Source organism: Pan paniscus, chromosome 1 (genome assembly GCF_029289425.2).
Source record: "Pan paniscus chromosome 1, NHGRI_mPanPan1-v2.0_pri, whole genome shotgun sequence".
In the NCBI taxonomy this organism is placed as follows: Eukaryota; Metazoa; Chordata; class Mammalia; order Primates; family Hominidae; genus Pan; species Pan paniscus.
Window position 1 is genome coordinate 220,394,357 of NC_073249.2, and position 21,164 is coordinate 220,415,520.

A 21,164-nucleotide genomic window follows, 5' to 3' on the forward strand; every position below is an offset into this window, starting at 1 on the left:
AGATTCACTGGTAAATTCTACCAAACATACAAAGAAAAATAATATCAGTTCAACACAAACTCTTCCAGAAAACAGAATAGCAAAGAGTAGTTCCTAGCTCATTTTTTGAGGCCAGAATTACTCTGATACCAAAACCAGACAAAGACATTACAAGTAAAGAAAGTAAATGGACCAATATTCTGCACAGAGATGCAATAATGCGTAACAAAATATTAGGAAGATAATCCAACAACATATAAAAAAGGATAAAAGAGCAAGACCAAATGCAAGGTTAATTTATTATCAGAAAACTGATGTAATTCAGCATATTAATAGAATAAGGGAGGAAAACCACATGATTATCTCAACAGATGCAGAAAGGGCAACTCAGTGGAGCAGCAATAGAAGTGAACTTCCTCAATCTGATAAGGGCATTCAAGGAAAACTTATACTTAACATCATACTTAATGGTGAAACACTGACTGCTTTCCCCTTAAGACTGTGAACCAGGCAAGTGTCTATTTTCCTATTTCTGTTAAACACTTCACTGTGGGTCCTAGCCAGTTCAATGAGGCAAGACAAATAAATAAAGACATACAGATGGAAAAAAAGAAGTAAAATTATATTTGCAGATAATAAAGACTACGTAGAAAAGTCCTGCAGAATCTAAAAAGAGCTACTAAAACTAATCAATGAGTTTAGCAAGACTGCAAAATACAAGTTAAAAATACACAATTTGATTAAATTTCTATATGCTAACAACGAACAACTGCAAATTGCAAATTTTAAATGCCATTTTCAGTAGCATCAACAATTATAAAATCCTTAGAGATAAATTTAGCAAAATATATGTAAGAGTTGTAGGCTGAAAACTATAAAACACTGCTGAGAAGAATTAAAGACCTACATAGAGAAATCGTACTTGTGGATCAAAACACTCAATATCATCAGGAAGATAATTATTCACATACTGATCATCTATAGATTCAACACAATTTCAATCCAAACACCACAAGACTTTTTTGTAGAAACTGAGAAATGGAGTCTATAATTTATATGGACAAAGGACCTAGAATATTCAAAATCATTTTGAAAAGAAGAATTAAGTTAAAGGACTTACTTCACCAGGCTTCAAGACTTACTTGAAAGTTACATTACTCAAGAGTGTGGTATTGGCCTAAAGCTAGCCATACAGATCAGTGGAACAGAAAAGAGAGTCCAGAAATACACCCACACGTATATGGTCAAGTTATTTTCAACAAAGGCATCATGGCAATTTAATGGGGGAAAGATTAATCCTTTGAACAAATGGCAGGAACAGTTAGATATCCCAATGTAAAGAAAGTATATTGACCCTTCCTCATACCATACACAAAACTCAAAATGGATCACAGATCTAAGCTATAAATGCTATTGAGGGTGCATCTCAACAGCATCATGCTAACTGAAAGAATCCGAATACGAAAGACAGCATGCTGTCTGATTCTATACATAAATCACAGGAAAAGCAAAACTAAAGTGACAGAAAGCAAACCAGTGGCTGCCAGGAGACCAAGGGTCAGGGCAGAGATGGACTGGTGAGGGTCACAGAACTGTTTGGGGTGACAGAAATGTTCTATATGGTGATTGTGGTAGTGCTTACACTAAGGTACACATCTGTCAGAATTCTTGTTTGTACCCCTAAAACTGGTGAATTTTATTGTGTATAAATATACCCCAATATACCTGACAAAAAGGAAAAAGGGAAAAAGAAAAAAAAACTTTGTACTTCCACATCAGTGCCTGGGGTACACCGTGAGAGCTCAGCACATAGTGAATGCCTGGCAATGGAGTTTGAAACATTAGTTGTCCTGATCCACTACCTGATGCTGCTGAACCAGTTCTGGATGGAGATTTGCTGGGAGGTGACCCCGTGGACAGAACAGTGGCAGTAGGATGGGATGGATTCTCCATGGGAGGTGATCCTGTGGACAGAGCGCTGGCAGTAGGATGGGATGGATTCTCCCTGGGAGGTGACCCTGTGGACAGTGCACCGGTAGTAGCAGGACTGCTCTCACTGCCATTGTTGCCTGTAACACACTGCTAGAAAGTAAGGGCACATGAAAAGACACTTTAATCTTCTTATCACAAAATACAGTAGTCCTCCTTTATTCATGGTTTTGCTTTCTGTAGTTTCAGTTACCTGTGGTCAACCAAGGTCCAAAAATAGTAAATGGAAAATTCCAGAAATAAACAGTTCATAAGTTTAAAATTGTCAGCCATTCTGGTAGTGTCATAAAATTTTGAGCTGTCTCATTGCTTCCAGCCTGTGATAGGAATCATCCCTTTATTTCACACCTCCACACTACAGTGTATTTACAGTGTACTTTATTTCACACCTCCACACTCAGTAGCCGTCTTGGTTATCAGATCTACTGTGGTATCATAGTGCTTGTGTTCAAGTAACATTTATTTTACTTAATAATGGCCCCAAAGTGCAAGAGGGGTGATGCCAGCAATTGGGATATGCCAAAGAGAAGTCATAAAGTGCTGCATTTAAGTGAAAAGGTGGAAGTTCTCAAGAAGGAAAGGAAAAACCCATATGCTAAGAGTGCTACAATTTTAGGCAAGAATGAATCTTCTATCCATGAAATTGTGATGAGTATACTGTTATCATTGTTCTATGTTATTAGTTACTGCTGTTAATCTCTTACTGTTCTTAATTTATCAATTAAACTTTACCATATATATGTATAGTATGTTTAGGAAAAAACATACTGTATATACGGTTCAGAACTACCCACGGTTTCCGGCATCCACCATGGGTTTGAAACATATCCCCTGGGTAAGGGAGACTACTGTAACTGGCAGATCTTCAACTTCGTATGTTAAACAGAATAAAATTTACATATACAACTAAGAAGTAAAAACTTTCCAGCCTATCTCTAAGAAATAAGTTCCTTTGTAAGTAATATTAAGGCACTACTACTTTCTCAGTACCTGCTACATGCCAGGCACCGCACAAGTAGTTTTTTTTTTGTCACTCAGCAAACACATATCGAACATTTATATGTTCTAGGCACTGTGTCAAACACTAGGAATATAATAATGAACAAAACAAAGTTCCAGCTCTCCAGGAGCACCTACTGCATAGGGAGAAGTACTATATAAATACATCATTTAGCCCTCAGAGTAAGCTATGAGGGATTCATCTTTCCATTTTCCTAATAAGGAAACACAGGCAAAGAAAGGTTAAATAACTTGTCTAAGTGAATCTTCCTAACTAGTGACCGAGCTGGGATTTGAATCCGTGTCTTAATCCATAGCCCAGGCTTTACTCACTGTAATATACTGCCTTCCCTTAGATTTTCAGCAAGCACACCAGGCTTTCAAAAGTGAGCATATTTTCTTGATTTGTATCACTAGATTTTGAATATCTGTTAAAGAAGGGTATTGTACCTTAAAGGGAAGGTCAAAGAAAAATCTGTGTAAATATTCACACTTGCCTTGGATTCTATACCTAAATATAGGAATGTCAGATTCCAAAGTTTAACCTGCTAAATAAACCTGAGAATGGCTTTTTAGGTAAAGGGATGAAAAGTTAAAGGAAGCAGACCAAAAAAGCTTTTGGTTTTGAAAAAAATGACATGTTTAAGTGTGAAACTATAAACTGCCTACTCTACTGATAACAAATAAAATAGCTCCTACCTCTTCATACACACCTATTGTCCTGTGACTGTGCATGAAGTACAATCGTTAAATTGTCAATATGGCTTATTCCTATCTTACCAGACCATAACCCCGGTTGTAAGTAAACAAATACGTGTTATAGGCAATGAACACTTAAGCGTAATACCTGTAACGAATTTTAAAGAGTGGAGGGAATCCAGTTCACATGAAAACTTAAAAGATAGCACTTTGGAAAAAACCTCACAAAGTATATAAGAAACTAGAACATAGATGATTCTTTCGTGTCTACTTTCCAAACAGAGCCAGGCAGATGTGTTTCATGTTTACACAGAATTAGGCTAACAGGCTCACTCACAGTAGCCACGCGGATTACCTACTGAGGATGTCAGCGCTGAGTCCCAACCCAACCCCCAACCACCTTAACTTTAGTAAGATATTCACTTTCTCACGTGAGTGTTGAAAATGAGCATCACTTACATACTCAGCTTGTGGGCACGTGTTCCTTCTCATCTGATCTGGAGATTCAGAGGGTCTGGGCATCTCTTCCTGAAGTAAGTTTAACTGCAAGGGTGAGCTGCTTCTCGAAGTAATGAACGGGTGCCCCTCGCTTTGTGCCTCCCACTTTTCCTCCTCTCTCCTTTGGCTGGTGACTGAAGGGGTTGGGTCCAGGGTTGGACTCATTGCTGACAACATTGAGGGTGATATCGCAGAAGAGGCTGTCGCCCCCAGGAATGGACATGGAAAGAACGATGGCGACAACAGAGGACAGACAGGGGGGTCAGGCAGGAAAACGGTCATAAAAGTATCCAAGTAAGGAAAAGGGAAAGCTGGGTAAGGCTGCAAGCCCTCGGACAAGGGCGGCCCATGCAGGCCTTCCGGTGCAGTTCCGGGGGCTGCGTATTCTCTTCCGGGAGAGGTCGCGGCTGGGAGGGGAAAAGCTGGGACGAGGTAAGGGGCCTGGCTGGGCACCATGGCGGCAGGTGGGAAGGTCGGGCTCGAGGTGTGCGGAGAGGAGGCCGCGGAGGGGCAGCAGGGCTGTGCGTTCTGATGCGCTCCCCTGCGGGGACCAGAGCCGGCGTTCGAGCTGCTGCTGTCTGGCGGCTCCGGCAGCTTCTTCCGCTTGTGCTTCCCTTTCCTGCAGCCGGCCGACCGCGTCTGCTTGGAAGTAGAATCTCCTGGAAGGATAAAGGTAGAGGCAAATTATGGAAAATTAAACCCAAAAAGAAGAGAAGGATGCCACTTACAGGTAGTTATAAGTAGCTGACGAATGAGCATTTGCCAATGCTACCAGAATGACAAAAAGTGGCTCTAAAAAGATGAACAAAATTGCGGATAAAAATAGTTGCTATCAAATAAACTTCAGCATCTCTCGATCAGTTTCTCACAAAAAAGTTTCTCAGATCTAGGATCTAACAAAGAACTTACATAAACTGTTGATGTAAATAGATTGTTTCAGCATCTCTCCATCAGTTTCTTACAAGTAAAACTCCTATTGTTCACTCCTTATCTCCTAGTCCTTAGATATAGTTTGTAACCTTTACATAGATTAATGGTATTTATTTTTAAAAAATTACGTACCTTGAAAATATGAATATTTAGCTTTGCTCCTGCTTTCTTGCTGAAGATAGGAGCTGTAGGGTGATGACAGGATCTTTTCTCGGAATTTATCAACATAATTCTGCTCTTCCTTCTGGGTGTGCGCTGACAGAACAGCCGCTGTGAGCCCCACGTGTTTAAATTCTTCCGAGGTCAAAGGGGCTGGCTGCATGTTCAGGGTCCAGGGCTCACAGAAGAGGGTGGCATCCCTGGCTGAGGTGGAAGAAGACATATTTAATTTTAATTCCTATCAATTATTTGTATTTATTTATTTTACTTTGTTAACTGCCTTTTGATACATTTTTACAAACATTATTATAACTGCTGGAATACGAAAAATCTTCATTAGCCTAGCACAGAAATTCTTGATTTTCTGTCTTCCTTTATATTCTTTGCACAAATGCACATACATTTTACAGTTGTGATAATATGCACACATTTATTTAAATCTTGCTTTTATTGTAAACATTTTTCTCTCTCCCTGAATTCTTCAAAATTTCTTTTTATCTTTGCACTTACCTTTTAAATAGGTAATATATTCATGTGGTTCAAAAATCAGGAAGTATTAATAAAGACATGTAGTAAATTCCCCTCACCCCCGTCCACGCTCTGTCTAGTTCTCATTTGTTTCCCCTGCAGAAGACCATTCCGCTGGAGTGAAGTGGTGCCGTCATGGCTCACTGCAACCTCCGCCTCCCAGGTTCAAGCGATTCTGCCTTAGCCTCCCAAGTAGCTGGGACTATAAGCGTGCGCCACACCACGCCTGGCTAAATTTTGTATTTATTCTTTTTTTTTTTTTTTTGAGATGGAGTTTCGCTCTTGTTGCCCAGGCTAGAGTGCAATGGCATGATCTTGGCTCACTGCAACCTCTGCTTCCTGAGTTCAAGTGATTCTCCTGCTTCAGCCTCCCAAGTAACTGGAATTACAGGCATGTGCCACACCGGGCTAATTTTGTATTTTTAGTAGAGACAGGGTTTCACTGTGTTGGCCAGGCTGGTCTCAAACTCTTGACCTCAGGTGATCCATCTGCCTTGGACTCCCAAAGCGCTGGGATTACAGGCATGAGCCACCGTACCTGGCCCTTCCAGCTTCTTTATTACATATGAACGAGGACGAATATAGATTATCTTCCTCTCTGACCCCATCTTTACCCAAAGGCACATATGTACATTAACCATCAACACACCTTTTTCACTTTACCATATCCCTTGGAGAACTTTATCAGTGGCTAGACAGTTGTCTCATACTTCTACACTGCTGCAGAGTTCCATTTTATATGCATAGCACAGTTTACTAAAGTGAACACCTGTGGATGGATTTTGGGTTGCCTCTTTTTTATCTATTTATTATTGATATATAATAGTTGTACATTAAAATTTCTTTTACTGATATAGAATAGTTGTATCTATTTTGGGGTTGCTTCTAAAAAAATTACTTCTAACAACAAAAGATTTTGTGGTGGACACTGTAGAGGGCTCCCCCAATATCCATTCCAGCTCGCCCCTGTGGTGCAGTATCCGGGTGGTTTGGGTGGGTTTGGCCCACTCTGCATCCAGAAGTGGCCTATGACTAAATGAGCACCACAGGGGGCTTTGCTTCTGGCCAAGTTGTAGTAACAGGGACCAAACTTACCTTCCTGAGAGTAAAAAAAAAAAAAAGCCAAAATATATAAAATAATAGGTTTCAGACACTGAAGGAAAGTGACCCCCAAGGATAAGAAACAAGGGAGGTGAGCCCGAGGACTGCCCCAGCGTGCAGCCTGGAGGGCTTCCAAGGACTCACCAGGGCATTCATGGGAGGAAAAAACCACCTGAGAGGATTAGCAGGAACAAGAGCTGAAGCTCACGCAAGCTGCAGAATAGTGCCGGTTCCCATCCGCCAGACTAGAGACTCTCTTAACTCCTGAGGCATCACAAGGAGCACTCAGGAAGGTCTCACCTTTGTAGCAGAGGAAAAACAGGCCTAGACTACACACTATTTGTCCTGCCTAGCAAATTTAAAAAGCAAAGCCTGAAAGGATCAATCTGTTTACAGGTAACTTCACTGGGACCCAGAATAAAGATCAAGAATATTTATAGGAATACAAATATATTTGGTACCCATTCACAGTATCTGGCATCCAATTAGAAAGAATCACCAGGCATGCAAAGAAGCAGGAAAATACAACCCCCTAATAAGGAAAAAAGGCACCGAGAAACTGAGTCTACAGTTTATACAGAAAAAAGACCTAACAGTCAAAGCAATCTTGAAAAAGAATAAAGCTGAAGGATTTAAACTACCTGATTTCAAGACTTACTGTACAGCTACATGAACCAAGACCACTCTGTACTGGTACAAGGAGTTTATCAATTTTGTTCATCTTTTCAAAGAACCAACTTTTAGCTTTAATTTTCTCTATTGTCTGTTTTCTATTTTGTCGATTTTTGCTTTTGTCTTTATTATTTCCTTCATTCTATCTTGGACTTATTTCACTTCTTTTGCTGACTTTTTAAAACTGTAACTTTAGATCATTGATTTGAGACATTTCTTCTCTAATGGCATTTTTAAAGCTATTTATCTTCTTACAAGCCCCGTTTTTAGCTGTATACCATACATTTTAGTATGCTATACTTTCAGTATCATTGATTTGGAAATGTTTTCTAATTCTCTTTGTGATTTCTTTTTTGAATCATAGATTTAGAAATGTGTTGTCTGATTTATAAACATTTGGGTTGAAACATCTTATTACTGATTTTTAATTTAATTCACTAGCCAGAGAACACAGTTCACACACCATCAATCCTTTTAAATCTGAGACATAGTACAGCCCAACATGTCGTATTTCTCAGTGAACATACTGTGTGTACTTGAAAAGGTTGTGGATTATACAGTTACTGGGTCTCACGTTCTCTAAGTGTCAATTAGATCAAGGTGGCTGATAGTGTTGTATGGATCATCTGTTTCTTATTTTTTCTCTATGTTTTTATTAGTTGCAGAGAGGGAGTGTACAATTTTCCAAATATAATTATGGAAAGTCTATTTCCTTATTTTTGCTTCATAGCTTTTTTTTTTTTTTGAGATGGAGTTTTGCTGTTGTTGTCCAGGCTGAAGTGTGGAGTGCAATGGCGCAATCTTGGCTCACTGCAACCTCCACCTCCCAGGTTCAAGCGATTCTCCTGCCTCGGCCTCCTGAGTAGCTGGGATTACAGGCATGCATCACCATGCCCAGCTAATTTTGTATTTTTAGTAAAGATGGGGTTTCTTGGTGTTGGTCAGGCTGGTCTCAAACTCCTGACCTCAGGCGATCCGCCCGCCTTGGCCTCCCAAAGTGCTGGGATTACAGGTGTGAACCACCATGCCCGGCTGCTTCATAGCTTTCAAAGCTGTTATCAGTGAATATACATTTATGACTGTTAGGTCTTCCTGATGAATTGACCGCCTTGTCATTATGAAAAGATGTCCTGGAATCTATTTTACATATATTAATAAGGCACTGCAGCCTTCTGATGCTGTTTCACTTGTGCATCTTTTTCCATTCATTTACTTTCAATCCATTTGTGAATTTCACTTGTACTTTGCATATAGTTAGGTCTTGATTTTTTAAAATCTGTTTTGAGAATTTTTGCCTTTCATGTATTTACTTATTTTTAGAGACAGGGTCTTGCTCTGTCCCTCAGCTGGAGTACAGTAATGTGATCAGAACTCACTGTAGCAATGAACCCAAGATGGGCTCAAGCTAGGCTCAATTGATCCTCCTGCCTCAGCCTCCCAAGTAGCTGGGACTACAGGTGTGGGTCACCACACTTGGCTAATTTAAATATTTTTTGTAGAGATGGGGTTTCACTGTATTGCCCAGGCTGGTCTCAAACTCCTGGCCTCAAGCAATCTTACCTCCTTGGCCTCCTGAGTCCCTGGGGTTACAGCTGTGAACCACTATGCTTGGCCCAATTTTTGCCTTTTAATTGAAGTGTTGAGTCAATTTTATGTCATTACTGACATAGCTGGATATAGAGCTATTATCTTATTTGGTTTGTTCTCTCTGCTTCTTTTTTGTTAATCTATTCCTCCTTTCCTGCTCTTCTTTGGGATTGAGTTTATTTTAAATTTTCATTTTATTGATTGGCTTAGTCATTGTATCTCATATCCCATCTTTTAAAAAATTATTTTAGGGCTGGGCGCTGTGGCTCATGCCTGTAATCCCAGCACTTTGGGAGGCCAAGGTGGGCGGATCACCTGAGGTCAGGAGTTCCAGACCAGCCTGGCCAACATGGTGATACTGTCTCTACTAAAAATACAAAAATTAGCTGGGCATGGTGGCGGGGCCTGTAATCCCAGCTATTTGGGAGGCTGAGGCAGGAGAATCGCTTGAATCCGGGAGGTGGAGGCTGTAGTGAGCTGAGATCGCACCACTGCACACCAGCCTGGGTGACAGAGCAAGACTCCTTCTCAAAAAAAAAAAAAAATTTTTTTTTAAATTTTTTGTAGACAGAGTCTCACCATGTTGCCCAAGCTGGTCTCAAACTCCTGCATTCAAACAATCCTCCTGTCTTGGCCTCCCAAAATGCTGGGGTTACAGGCATGAGCCACTGTGCCTGGCCTACATTCCATCTTAATTAGACCCTGCTTTAGGTTCAAAATATCTGTAATGGCAACGACTCCTAGAGACTAATGGTCAATACTTGATTCCCTACTCTACTACTCATGGGCTGTGTGATATTGGGCAAGTTAAGTTACTCTGCCTAATTTGTGGCTTAATTGTTCCACACATAAAATGAAGACATTAACTTGCAAGGAAATGCATTTGTGACCATCGTCCTTAGACACAACTCATCTGAGTCAGGATGCAAACTGAGCTAATGAATATGAGCTTTTCAGAAAGCAATAGACATAGAGATATGTTTTAAGGAATATCTGGGCTCTGATTCTGCTTTTTCTCCATGGAATAAAGATGTGGCCCTGTAAATGTTGAGGCTGATTTAAGATCAGAAGAAACTAATAGCAGTAAAAATTTCCTAACGCATACAGACTTTAGTATAAATTCATTAAAAACGGTAATATAAGAGCAGAGTATAGAAAGCAGAGTGGCAGAATATAAAAAAAAGAGCTTTTCATATTGGGTGATACCCTCCCTTCCTGTATGGGCTGTATTATGAACAGCTACATGCCCACACAGGAATGCAAAATATTAAAAGGCACACTAAAAAATGTGCATATGCTCCTCTGTGGAGGGGCTAGCTCAGTTCCAGTGAAACTCTACTTTTGACTAATTAGAAACGTAATGCTCTCTGATCTTTCTCCACCAATCCACAGATCTCCTGTCAGTACCACACTCTCCATCTCACAGGTTGTTGGAAAGATTTAATGAGATCATACCAGTGAAGAACTAAGAGCAGACAGTGGCACACAGAAATGGCTTAACACGTATTAGCTGATAGGCCACTGAAGACTAGCAAAGATAAAGCAGAGATCATGTGAAAACCCAATTTAACATATTTGTCACCATTCCTTCATCTACCCAAATTGTTATGAGTGATGAAAATGTCAAAAGGACAAGTGGCAATAAAGAGGAATAAGAAGACAGTAGAATAATTTACCAAGAAATTATGGTATTAAATGAAGAGTTTTAAAGTACTCTATCCATTGCCATCACACCAATACAAAAATCTGAAGGTATGTGTGACTGAGCTCATCACAATACAGGATGGTGAAATGCAGGTGAAAGGAACACATTCTGTGAAAGTCAGCAAGGAAGTAACCTAACACAGTGCCATCAATAATTGCATTAATAATGCCTAACACTAATTGAGGGCTAATACCTACCTACTAGGTGCTGTATTAAGTGCTTTATATGTGTCAACTGATTTCATTGACAAATAATATAACTGAGAAATACCGTCCAAAATATGTAACCAACATAAACATGATAATGTTTCCAGAAATACTTTAACTGAACTAAAGAAAGGAAAAAATATGTGTAGTTTAGAAGTTACAACCGAGCGAATGCTATTCATGACTTTTGTTTTCTCATCACAATGTAGTTAAAGTTGAGTATATTTTCAAAGTAAGAGGCGAGTGTGGTACCTGTCTCTGGGGGTGGGACATGGACAATGGTGCTGCTGTAACCGCATTGGCTTATGCCCGACCCCAAGCTCAGCATCGCCGTGGACAGGATCTGTGGAGCTCCTCCTCCTGTGTCTATGGACCGTCCATTTGTTGGCACTTCTGATTTAGGTATGGCTGGGATTTGCAAACCAGCTGGTGGTGTAAGAGAAACTGACAGTGAAAAGAAAAATTCCCAATGAGAAATTTACATAAAAGACCCAGTTTACAGAAGTTTGTAACTGAGAAATTAAACCTTACTGCCATAAAGAGGTAATATGAAACCAGAATTTTATGCTTACAATATAAGACATTAAAGAGAAACAAGAAGGATGTATTTACAGTTCTTTGAATTTAACTCTGAGGGGCATTCTTGTTACCTTGTAAGGCTTGGACATCATCTGCCTTGTGGTTCTGTTTGTCTTCTTCTGAGGAGGAAGAAGTTGTATTTGTACAGGAGATACACTTTCTTTTCAAAGCTGGAATGTTGTAGCTCTTCAGGTACCTGTAACAACATAATTAGGCCACACATTCTTACCTGTTCCCTAATTGTGCCATTTCCCACCTCTTTGCTTTTCTCATGCCACTTATGTTTGGCATACTTTGTACTTTCTTCTTTGATAAAGTCTTCCCTGACCATCCCAGCCTCAATCACTGGATTGTAACATTTCTTTTACTGTGGTCTTGAATTAACCTTCAAATCTTATACCATGGGTGTCCAATCTTTTGGCTTCCCTGGGCCACACTGGAAGAAGAATAATTGTCTTAGGCCACACATAAAATACACTAATACTAATCATAACTGACGAACTAAAAAAAAATCACACAAAAAAATCTCATAACGTTTTAAGAAAGTTTACATACTTGTGTTGGGCTGCATTCAAAGCTGTCCTGTGCCACATGCAGCCTGTGGGCCATGGGTTGGAGAAGCTTGCCTTACACCATTTAATTTTGACAAAATTAGGTCTTGTCTTCTGAACTATACCACAGTTCCTTCAAAGAAGGAATGCATCTTCTAGCTTTTTGTGCCTTCTGAAATGTTCAGCGTATGTGTTAGGCACGCCATAAACGTCTACTGAGTTATAGTGAAAAACCAAGTCAGAGCAGCTATTAAAAATTCTATGAAGTCTCTACAGTGGCAGTGTATGCTTCTGGAACAGACTTACATGGTATCCAAACTTGCAGTCTCATACCTGATGACACTGTCTATACAGTTGATCTGTTGATAGGATGGGCTGTGCTCATCGTTCCTCAAATCCTCACAGGGCTCAGTGTACACACTATTATTTTTCAGTGTTTGGTGGAAGGAAGTAAAGGTCTTACATTCACCTGAAACAGAATAAAGGGATGTGCAATTAAAAGTACCCAGCATGTAATTAAGAACATATACTTTCTTACCAAAATTAAATCATGGCACTTTATCATGTATATATCAACAGAATATCATGAGGCTATTAAAAATGAGTGCAGATCTAAAATGCACTAATAGAAAGATATCCACAACACGTAATGAATAAAATAAGGTGCAGAGCACATTACACATAGAATGGCTACAATTGTATTTAGAAAAATAAGGAATGAAACAAAAATTTCCAACAAAGATTATCAAGGAATGAAACCATAGGTTTAAGGTTGATGGGGAGCTTTCCAATGTTAAGCTGACGCTGCCTGTACAACTGATCAACCCTGGCAATCACTAAGGGTGGAATGTGGGAAGACCTGTGTGTCTTACGTGATGCTGTGTGAAGTACACAGCATCTCCCATGTGGAGCCTGTGTCCAGCAGAACTTTCTGTGATGACTGATAGATTATTTGTGCTGACTAGTATTATATGTGCTAACGTAACTATTAAACACTTGGAATATGGCTAAAGCAACTGAGAAACTAAATGTTAATTGTATTACATTTAATTGTATTGAATTTGAATTTAAATTGCCAAATGTGGCAAGTGGCCACCATTGTAGATGTAGTAGTATAGAGAGAAGAAAAAACCTCCAGGCTTAAGCACTAAAAACTTCCTATAAAGGACAATGAGCCAATAAAGGAGACTGAAAAAGGGCAGCTGGAAAGATAACAGAAAATCCTGCAAGGTTTGGCCTCACAGCGACCAAGAATGAAAACTTTCTCAAGGAAGGAGTAACTAATTATGTCATGTACTACTGAGAAGTTTTGTAGAAGTGTTAGATGCTGGTCATTTTTAGCTGGCTTGGAAGAGGCTTCTCTATTTTCAGAGCATATTATGGAAAAATGACTGTATTACCTTTCACTCATTAATGATTTTTAACTTTTAATTTTGAAATAATTTTAGACTTGAAGAGTTGCAAAAATAGTACAATAGAGTTCCTATATGCCCATCACCCAGCTTCCACTAATGTTACCATGGTCTACAACCATAATAAAATGACCCGAACTAGGAAATGAACAGTGGTACCATTCTACTAACTGGAAAATAGACCTTCTTTGGATTTTATCAGTTTACCACTCAATGTTGCTTTTCCGTTCAGGGTCAGAACTTTAGTGCGATGGCCTTCGATTTGAGTTTCTCTGATATCTTCTCATGATTAGATCGAGGTTATGCATTTGGGGAAAGAATGCGGCGGAGGTGCAGTGTCCTTCCTCATGCATCATCCCAGGGTACATGATGTCAGTATGTTTTGTTACCTTGTTCATTGGTTAACATGGTGTCTCTCAGGTTTGTTTGTCCTGTGTAAAGTTACTATTTTACAATGTAATAAATAATATGTTTTGGAGGAATACTTTGAGATCACGCAAGTATTCTGTTTCTTTTAAACTTCTCAAAGTTTAAGTTCTCCATTAACCTTTCACCTCTAGTTTCATTCCTTGATAATCTTTGCCTGAACCATCTGTTTTATTCTTTATTTGGTATAATATACTAACCCGTGTCTATCCATCCCTCTGTATATTAAACAAAAGGGGCATGAGTCCACACTGAAACTGTTCGCGCCAATCCAGCACCATGGAGTTCCTTCCCTTCTGCTTTGTGTGGCTTTCCTCTGATAGTGAGGAGTCTGGTTATCGTTATCTATAGCGGCTTCCACAATTTGTTCAACCCTAGTATAAAGTCGCTTTAGAATTGCTAACCCGTACTCTGGTGGGAAACGAATACACCAACTTGAGTACAGTGTTTGTGCACATTCATAATTTTGTATTTAGCCCTAGGAGATCCAGTTGAAGCACTGTTTTCCAAAGCTACTGAGCTCCGTTCTTCCCCACCCCTTCCGTGTGTTTAGGCCTGTCATCTGTAATGCAGTTGGACTCAGTTGTCAATGCCTGCATCTCATCTTGGGTTCTCTCTGCATTTTGGGGTGAGATGGAGTGCACAAATCTGTGGGTTTTGGCAAATGCACGGAAAGTTGTGTATCCATCACCACAGTAACCAAAAGAACATTTCCATGACTTAAAAGTGCCCTTACAGCTGTCCCTCTGTAGTCACCTCCTTCTCTACCCAATCATAGTAATACTGATCTGTTTTCCAGAGCTAGAGCATTCCAGAAAGAACGCTTTTCCAGAATGGAATTGTACAATATGTAAACTTTTGGTTCTGCCTTCTTTCACTTAACGAAATGTATTTAAGATTTATATATACAATGGTCTGTGAATCAAGTTCATTTCTCTTCACCATTAAGTAGCATTTCACTGTGTGGATATATATAGCTTATCCATTCTCCTGCTGAATGACATTTGGGTTGTTTCTGTGTTTGGAGAGTAACAGTGTAATAAATATTCATGTACAGGTTTTTGCGTGAACTTAAGTTTCTATTTCAGTTGGGTAAATCACTAGGAATAGAATTGCTAAGTTACATGGTAAGAGTATGTCTAACTTTATGGGAAATGTCAAACTTTCCCAAAGTGGCTGTACAATTTGGCATTACCTCCAACAATAGGTGAGTGCTCTGGTCACTCTGTGTCCTTGTCAACACTTGGTACTGTCGGTTTTTTAAAAAAACTTCACCATTCTCACAGATGTGTGGTGTTATCTCATATGGTTTACATTTTTTTTGTCTAATGACTTAGGTTCAGCATCTTTTCATATGCTATTTGCTGTTTATGTATCTTCTTTGGAAAAATGTTTCTAATTGGGTTGTCTTCTTGAGTTTTGAGCGTTCTTTATGTACACTGGATATAACTTCATTATTGTATATATCATTTGCAACTATTTTGTCTCTTCATTGTCTTATCAGTGCCTTTCAGATAAGATTGGGTGCGTTCAGGGTGGTAAGGCCATAGTTATCAGTCTCTTTCAAAAAGGAGAAGTTTTAAATTTTGGTAAAGTCCAACCTGTCCTTCCTTTCTTTTCTTTTGTTCAGTATGGCTAAAGACTTATTAATTTTATTACCCTTTGATTTAACTTAGTTTCTCTTCAATTCCATTGATATCTGGTCTTTATTATTTCCTTCTTATTGCTTACTTGAGATACAATTTGTTCTTTTTTCTCTTAAGGAGGAAGCTTAGATTACTGAGTCGAGACCATTCTTTTTTCCATATAAACACTCAATGCTGTAAATTTCCCTTTAAGCAGTGTTTTAGGTATATTCCACATATTTTATGTTCTCTTTTCATTTTGTTCAATTTTTTTTTTTTTTTTTTTTGAGACGGAGTCCACTCTGTCACCCAGGCTGGAGTGCAGTGGTGGGATCTTGGCTCACTGCAAGTTCCGCCTCCTGGGTTCACGCAATTCTCCTGCCTCAGCCTCCTGAGTCGCTGGGACTGCAGGTGTGTGCCACTACGCCTGGCTAATTTTTTTTTTTTTTTGTATTTTTAGTCGAGACAGAGTTTCACCGTGTTAGCCAGGATGGTCTCGATCTCCTTACCTTGTGATCTGCCCACCTCAGCCCCCTAAAGTACTGGGATTACAGGCGTGAGCCACCGCACCCGGCCCAAAATGTTTTTATTTCCCTTGAAACTTCCTCTCTGACCTGTGGATTATTTGTAAGTATGAAGTTATTTAATTTCTGAACATTTGAGGATTTTCTAGATACCTCTGTTACTGATTTCTAGTTTAATCCATTATGGCTAGAGAATAAACAGCTCTGATATTAGATACATAAACATGTAAGACTGTTCTATGTTCTTAAGGAATCAACTCCTTTATCTGTTATACAGTCTCTCTTTCTAACTCTACTAACATTCCTTGTTCTGAAGTTTACTTTGTGTAATAATACAGCTTCCCACTTTCTTCTGTGTTAGCGTGGTATATCTTTTCTACTCTTTTGCTTTTAACCTATGTTTATTTTCACAGTGGGTTCTTGTAGATAGTATGTAGCTGGATCTTTTCATCCAATTTGACGATTTCAGTCTTGTAAATTAGTGTACGGAGATTATTAATATTGAATAGGAATAATTGGATTGAATATGATTCATATATTCAGTACATTAGTGATTGCTGATGTTGCTGGATTAAAATATGACAGCCACTAGCTGTTTTCTGTTTGTTCCATTTGCTATTTATTTTTAAGTGTATTTTTAGAGATGTGGTATGGCTACGTTGCCCAGGCTGGACTCAAACTCCTGGGCTCAAGTAATCCTCTCACCTCAGTGTTCTTAGTAGCTGGCACATGACACCACTCCTGGCTTCAGTCCATTTGGTTTCTGACCACCATTTTGGGTTAAGTGTCTTAAATTCCATTTTACCTCCTCTATTAACTTATTATTTATACTTAAAAAATATTTTCGAATTGTTTTCCTAAAGTTTCCAATATATATTCTTGAGTACTCAGTGTCTACCTCCAAATAATAAAGTACTGTTTCAAATACAGTATAAGGACCTGATAACAGTATATTCCCAATACCTTCCTCCCACCCTCTGTAGTATTGTTGTCACAAAGATTACTTTTATATATGCTATAAATCCAGTTTGCTGGTTTTGCTTTAGTCCATTATCTTTATGATTAATTTTAAAAATTAAAAAATAGAATTTCTTTTATCTTCATTTATTCCCTTTCCAGTGCTTTTCACTTCTTTGTGTAGATCCAAGTTTTTGGTCTGGTATCATACTCTTTCTGTCTTAAGAAATTCCTTTAGCATTTCTTGTGGAGTAAGTGTGCTGGAAATAAATTCCCATGATTTTTGCTTTGAGAAAATCTTTATATCACCTTTATTTTCTTACATATCGTTTTCACTAGGTATAGAATTCTGTGCTGACGGTTTTTCTGGTTGAGGATGCTACTCTATTGTCTTTTTAGTGTGCATGGTTTCTGAAGAAATGTCTGTTACAATTCTTATCTTTGTTTCTCTGTATGTAATCTGTCTTTTTTCTCTGCTTTCAAGATTTTCTTTTTTCCATCAGTTTGAATATGATATGCCCAAGTGTTTTGTTTTGTTTTTGTTCTGTATTTAACTTACTTGATGGTCTTTGGCTCAGTAGAAAATTTCTGACTGTTATTTCTTCAAATATTTCTTCTGAGATTCCAATTACACCTATGTTGGACAGTTTGAGGCTGTCTCCAAATTCTTAGAATGCTCTATTCTGTTTGCTTCATTCTTCTTTCTCTGTTTCAGCTTGAATAATGATTCTTTTCCAGGCTGTGTTGAGTGCTATCAAATGCGTTCCTCATCTCTGGCACTGATGTTACAGATGTTACATTTCCATTTGAGGGTTTCTTTCATGCCCATCTGTACGCTGCGATTACCCACCCAGTCCTGCATGGTGCCCACTTTGTCCACTAGCCTTTAATACATCATTCATAATTATTTTACATTCCCTGTCAGATAGTTCCAACTTCTGTGTCCTCTCTGAGTCTTGTTCTGATGATGGTTTTGTCTCTTGGGAGGTTTCTTTTTTCCCTTCTTGCCCATCATATGCTACATAATTTCTTGTTGAGAACTGTGTAACTTGTGTAGGACACAGAGACTGGGCATGCCTTTCCTTCTTTTAGACCTCTGAATTAATCTATTTTTTAGGCCAGGTTTGAGTATTGTAATAGTTCTACAGCGTGTACAACAGCTTTCAAATTCCTCTAGTTATACTTTTTGCCTCAGCTGGTGGCTGGTTTGGTGGGTAATTTTTTTGTTTTTTTCTCAATATCTGCTCCACTTTCAGCTTTTGGTCTTTCCTTGGCATTGTGCCTTGGAGAGGGTCTGTCTTTTCCAAGTTACTTGACTCAGGCTGTTGGTGCACTGGAATCCAGTGCTGCATCTTGCTCCTCCCTGCAAATATGTTTCTCTCCTTAGATTTTAGGCCTGCTGGCTGCTCTGTAACCTAAGCACTCTGAAGTCAAGAAAGGTCTTGAACTTGCCTTTCATCTAGATTTTTCTGTTGTTAAGTTTGGGGTGATGCTGTTTCTGGCTGTCTACATCCCTGAGCAGAAACTGGAAGCAATCTCACTCTGAACCTGTTCAACTTATGGGTCATCTTCTCTCACTCAGACATTCCATCACCCTAGACATGGACACTTACTTTTCCCAGATTTCCTCAATGATGTCTCTTGTAGTTGGCCTCTGTACATGTAGCTGAAGGGGCTTTACATATCCCTATTATTCCTTGCCCTCCCATATTAACTCACACTAACTTTTAAAATCTCTCTTTAAAGCATTATTTGCTCTTAGGTTGTAAGAAAGATAAATATAAATTTTAAACTTAAGTTCCTATAACACATGTAAACAATGATCATGCTTAACTAAGCATTTTCCTTTTCATTGGTATATATCTCTAGTCAATTTCTAACATTTAAATTATAACATTTTTAAGTTGCATCCTCATGTCTCTCAAGCAAAGAGTATAAAGGTTTCTGTAGCTCTTTAAACTTGTAGGTCTCCAAATGTTAATAAAATCAAGATCTCCCAGAAACATTGGTTCTCCAAAGCTGTGCCAAATGGCAAGAGATCTTCCTTCTCCAAAGTCACATCCTGTGTGTGCTATTAGAGCCAAATGTAAGAATCTATCTAAGGAGTGGGAACATTTCAGTTTCTAAAGTAGCTGCATAAGCACACGGAGTGACCTGCAGCTTCAATTTTTTTTTTTTTTTTTTTTGAGATGGAGTCTTGCTCTGTCGCCCAGGCTGGAGTGCAGTGGCGCGATCTCGGCTCACTGCAAGCTCCACCTCCCGGGTTCACGCCATTCTCCTGCCTCAGCCTCCTGGGTAGCTGGGACTAGAGGCGCCCGCCACCACGCCCGGCTAATTTTTGTATTTTTAGTAGAGACGGGGTTTCACCATGTTAGCCAGGATGGTCTCGATCTCCTGACCTCGTGATCCGCCCGCCTCGGCCTCCCAAAGTGCTGGGATTACAGGCATGAGCCACTGCACCCGGCCACCTGCAGCTTCAATTTTATAAAAAGTCAATGATGGAATATTGCCATCTACTTAAAGATATAGCCTTCAAAAAAAAAATAGTACCAATGGCATTACAAGATCCATGGTAGATGATAAGAAACTGAATAATGCAGCAAGTGAGAAGGGAAGCTATACTGAGATGAGGACAGAGGTCAGTGTGTGAAACTGTGATACTACCATGAGATCCTAGGCGCAGGCAGCTGTGAGCAGGACTAGCAGGAGCAGACAATGAGAAAAACATTTAGACACTTTAGCTTTAAAAACTTCCTAAAAGAATTCTCTCTGCTAGGACATGGAATAATAATCTATATAGTAAAAATTGTATTTAAGATAAATTCTTTTGCAGAGGAGAAATGTGGGGGTTTCAAGGGACAATAAAAAAAGCAGCTGTTATTCCTATCTTGTGCCCTTACATGTAACAGCAGAAGAAACTAATGGAATGCTCAACTTCCTATCGAGGTGAAAAGAAAAAAAATGAAAGAACAGGACTTGCTCTGTCTGGGGAGTCCAATGGGCTCTACTATGGTTTGAATGTGTGTGTCCCCCATGATTCCTATGTTGCAACTTAAAACCCAATGTGACAGTGAACAGCCACGGCCTTTAGGAAGCGACAAAGTCATGAGAACTCTGTTCTCATGAATGGGATTTGCAACCTTTCAAAAGGGCTAGAAGGAACTAGCTAAGTCTCTTTCTGCCTTTCTGTCCCTTGTGCCATGTGAGGACACAGCGTTTGTCCCCTTCAAGGAAGTGATGTTCTCTGAGAAGCACAGACCTGGCCCTCGCTAGACACTGAACCTGCTGGTGCCCTGATCTTGGACTTCCTCGCCTCCAAAACTGTAAGAAATAGGTTTCTGTTCTTTATCCATTATCTAGTCACAGGTATTTTGTTACAGCAGTACAAACTAAGAAGGTTCCCAGTGATGTCACCTATGGGAGCAGCAGTTTGACTTTCTGTGGTGTAAATCATGTCAAGTCCTGAAGCATATAGCTGTTATCATTATTGACCTTAGAAATTTCACCCCACTGTGTAAAACGTCTACATTTGACAATGATAGAGGTTAATAACATTTAGTGACCAAGATCCATCACAACTTCCAAGTTATATTAACATTCAGGAAGAAAAATGAAGGGAAAGTTAGCTAAATTTAAATGTCAATCTAATTTGATTTCTATATTATTGAACATCCCCTATGCCATACAATGCAACTAGGTTAACTTTTCAATATGATGCCAGTTTTACTACTGATCCAGCTCTTTTTGAGTGCTCCTTACCTTGTATTTGAGAAAAGTAAATACATGTCAAGAAAAGAGCCAAAGTTTTTCACTGAATTTAGGTCACAAAGATTTTCTGTTTGAAATGACAGAAAGGGTTTTTCATTTTAATATACTTTATTATTTAAAATGCATTCTAAAATCCACTCTTTTTGTTTAAAGAGATGCCCACGTAGGGAGGGAAATCTATAATTCGTTGGTATTTACAGAGAAGTTAATTCTTCAGTAAAAGTGAACTGCAACTGTTACAAATACATTCTAATACCATTTCCTTTCAGA

The 21,164-nt window shown here is 39.1% G+C and overlaps 1 protein-coding gene across 35 annotated transcripts in view; it reads right to left on the reverse strand.

Moving 5' to 3' along the window:
• The window catches only part of PER3 (period circadian regulator 3), a 60,808-nt gene that overhangs the window by 13,143 nt on the left and 26,501 nt on the right, over window positions 1–21,164 (reverse strand). For 12 of the 35 annotated variants that reach the window (XM_055104404.2, XM_055104384.2, XM_063594975.1 and 9 more), the window contains 6 exons: window positions 12,516–12,651; window positions 11,703–11,827; window positions 11,305–11,496; window positions 5,227–5,457; window positions 4,126–4,823; window positions 1,842–2,061 (listed from right to left, as the gene is read on the reverse strand). In XM_055104404.2, the coding sequence (XP_054960379.2) occupies window positions 1,842–2,061; window positions 4,126–4,823; window positions 5,227–5,457; window positions 11,305–11,496; window positions 11,703–11,827; window positions 12,516–12,651 (1,602 nt within the window). The remainder of the gene's footprint in view (window positions 1–1,841; window positions 2,062–4,125; window positions 4,824–5,226; window positions 5,458–11,304; window positions 11,497–11,702; window positions 11,828–12,515; window positions 12,652–21,164) is intronic. The other 23 variants (XM_063594990.1, XM_055104372.2, XM_055104416.2 and 20 more) reach the window with 3 other exon arrangements.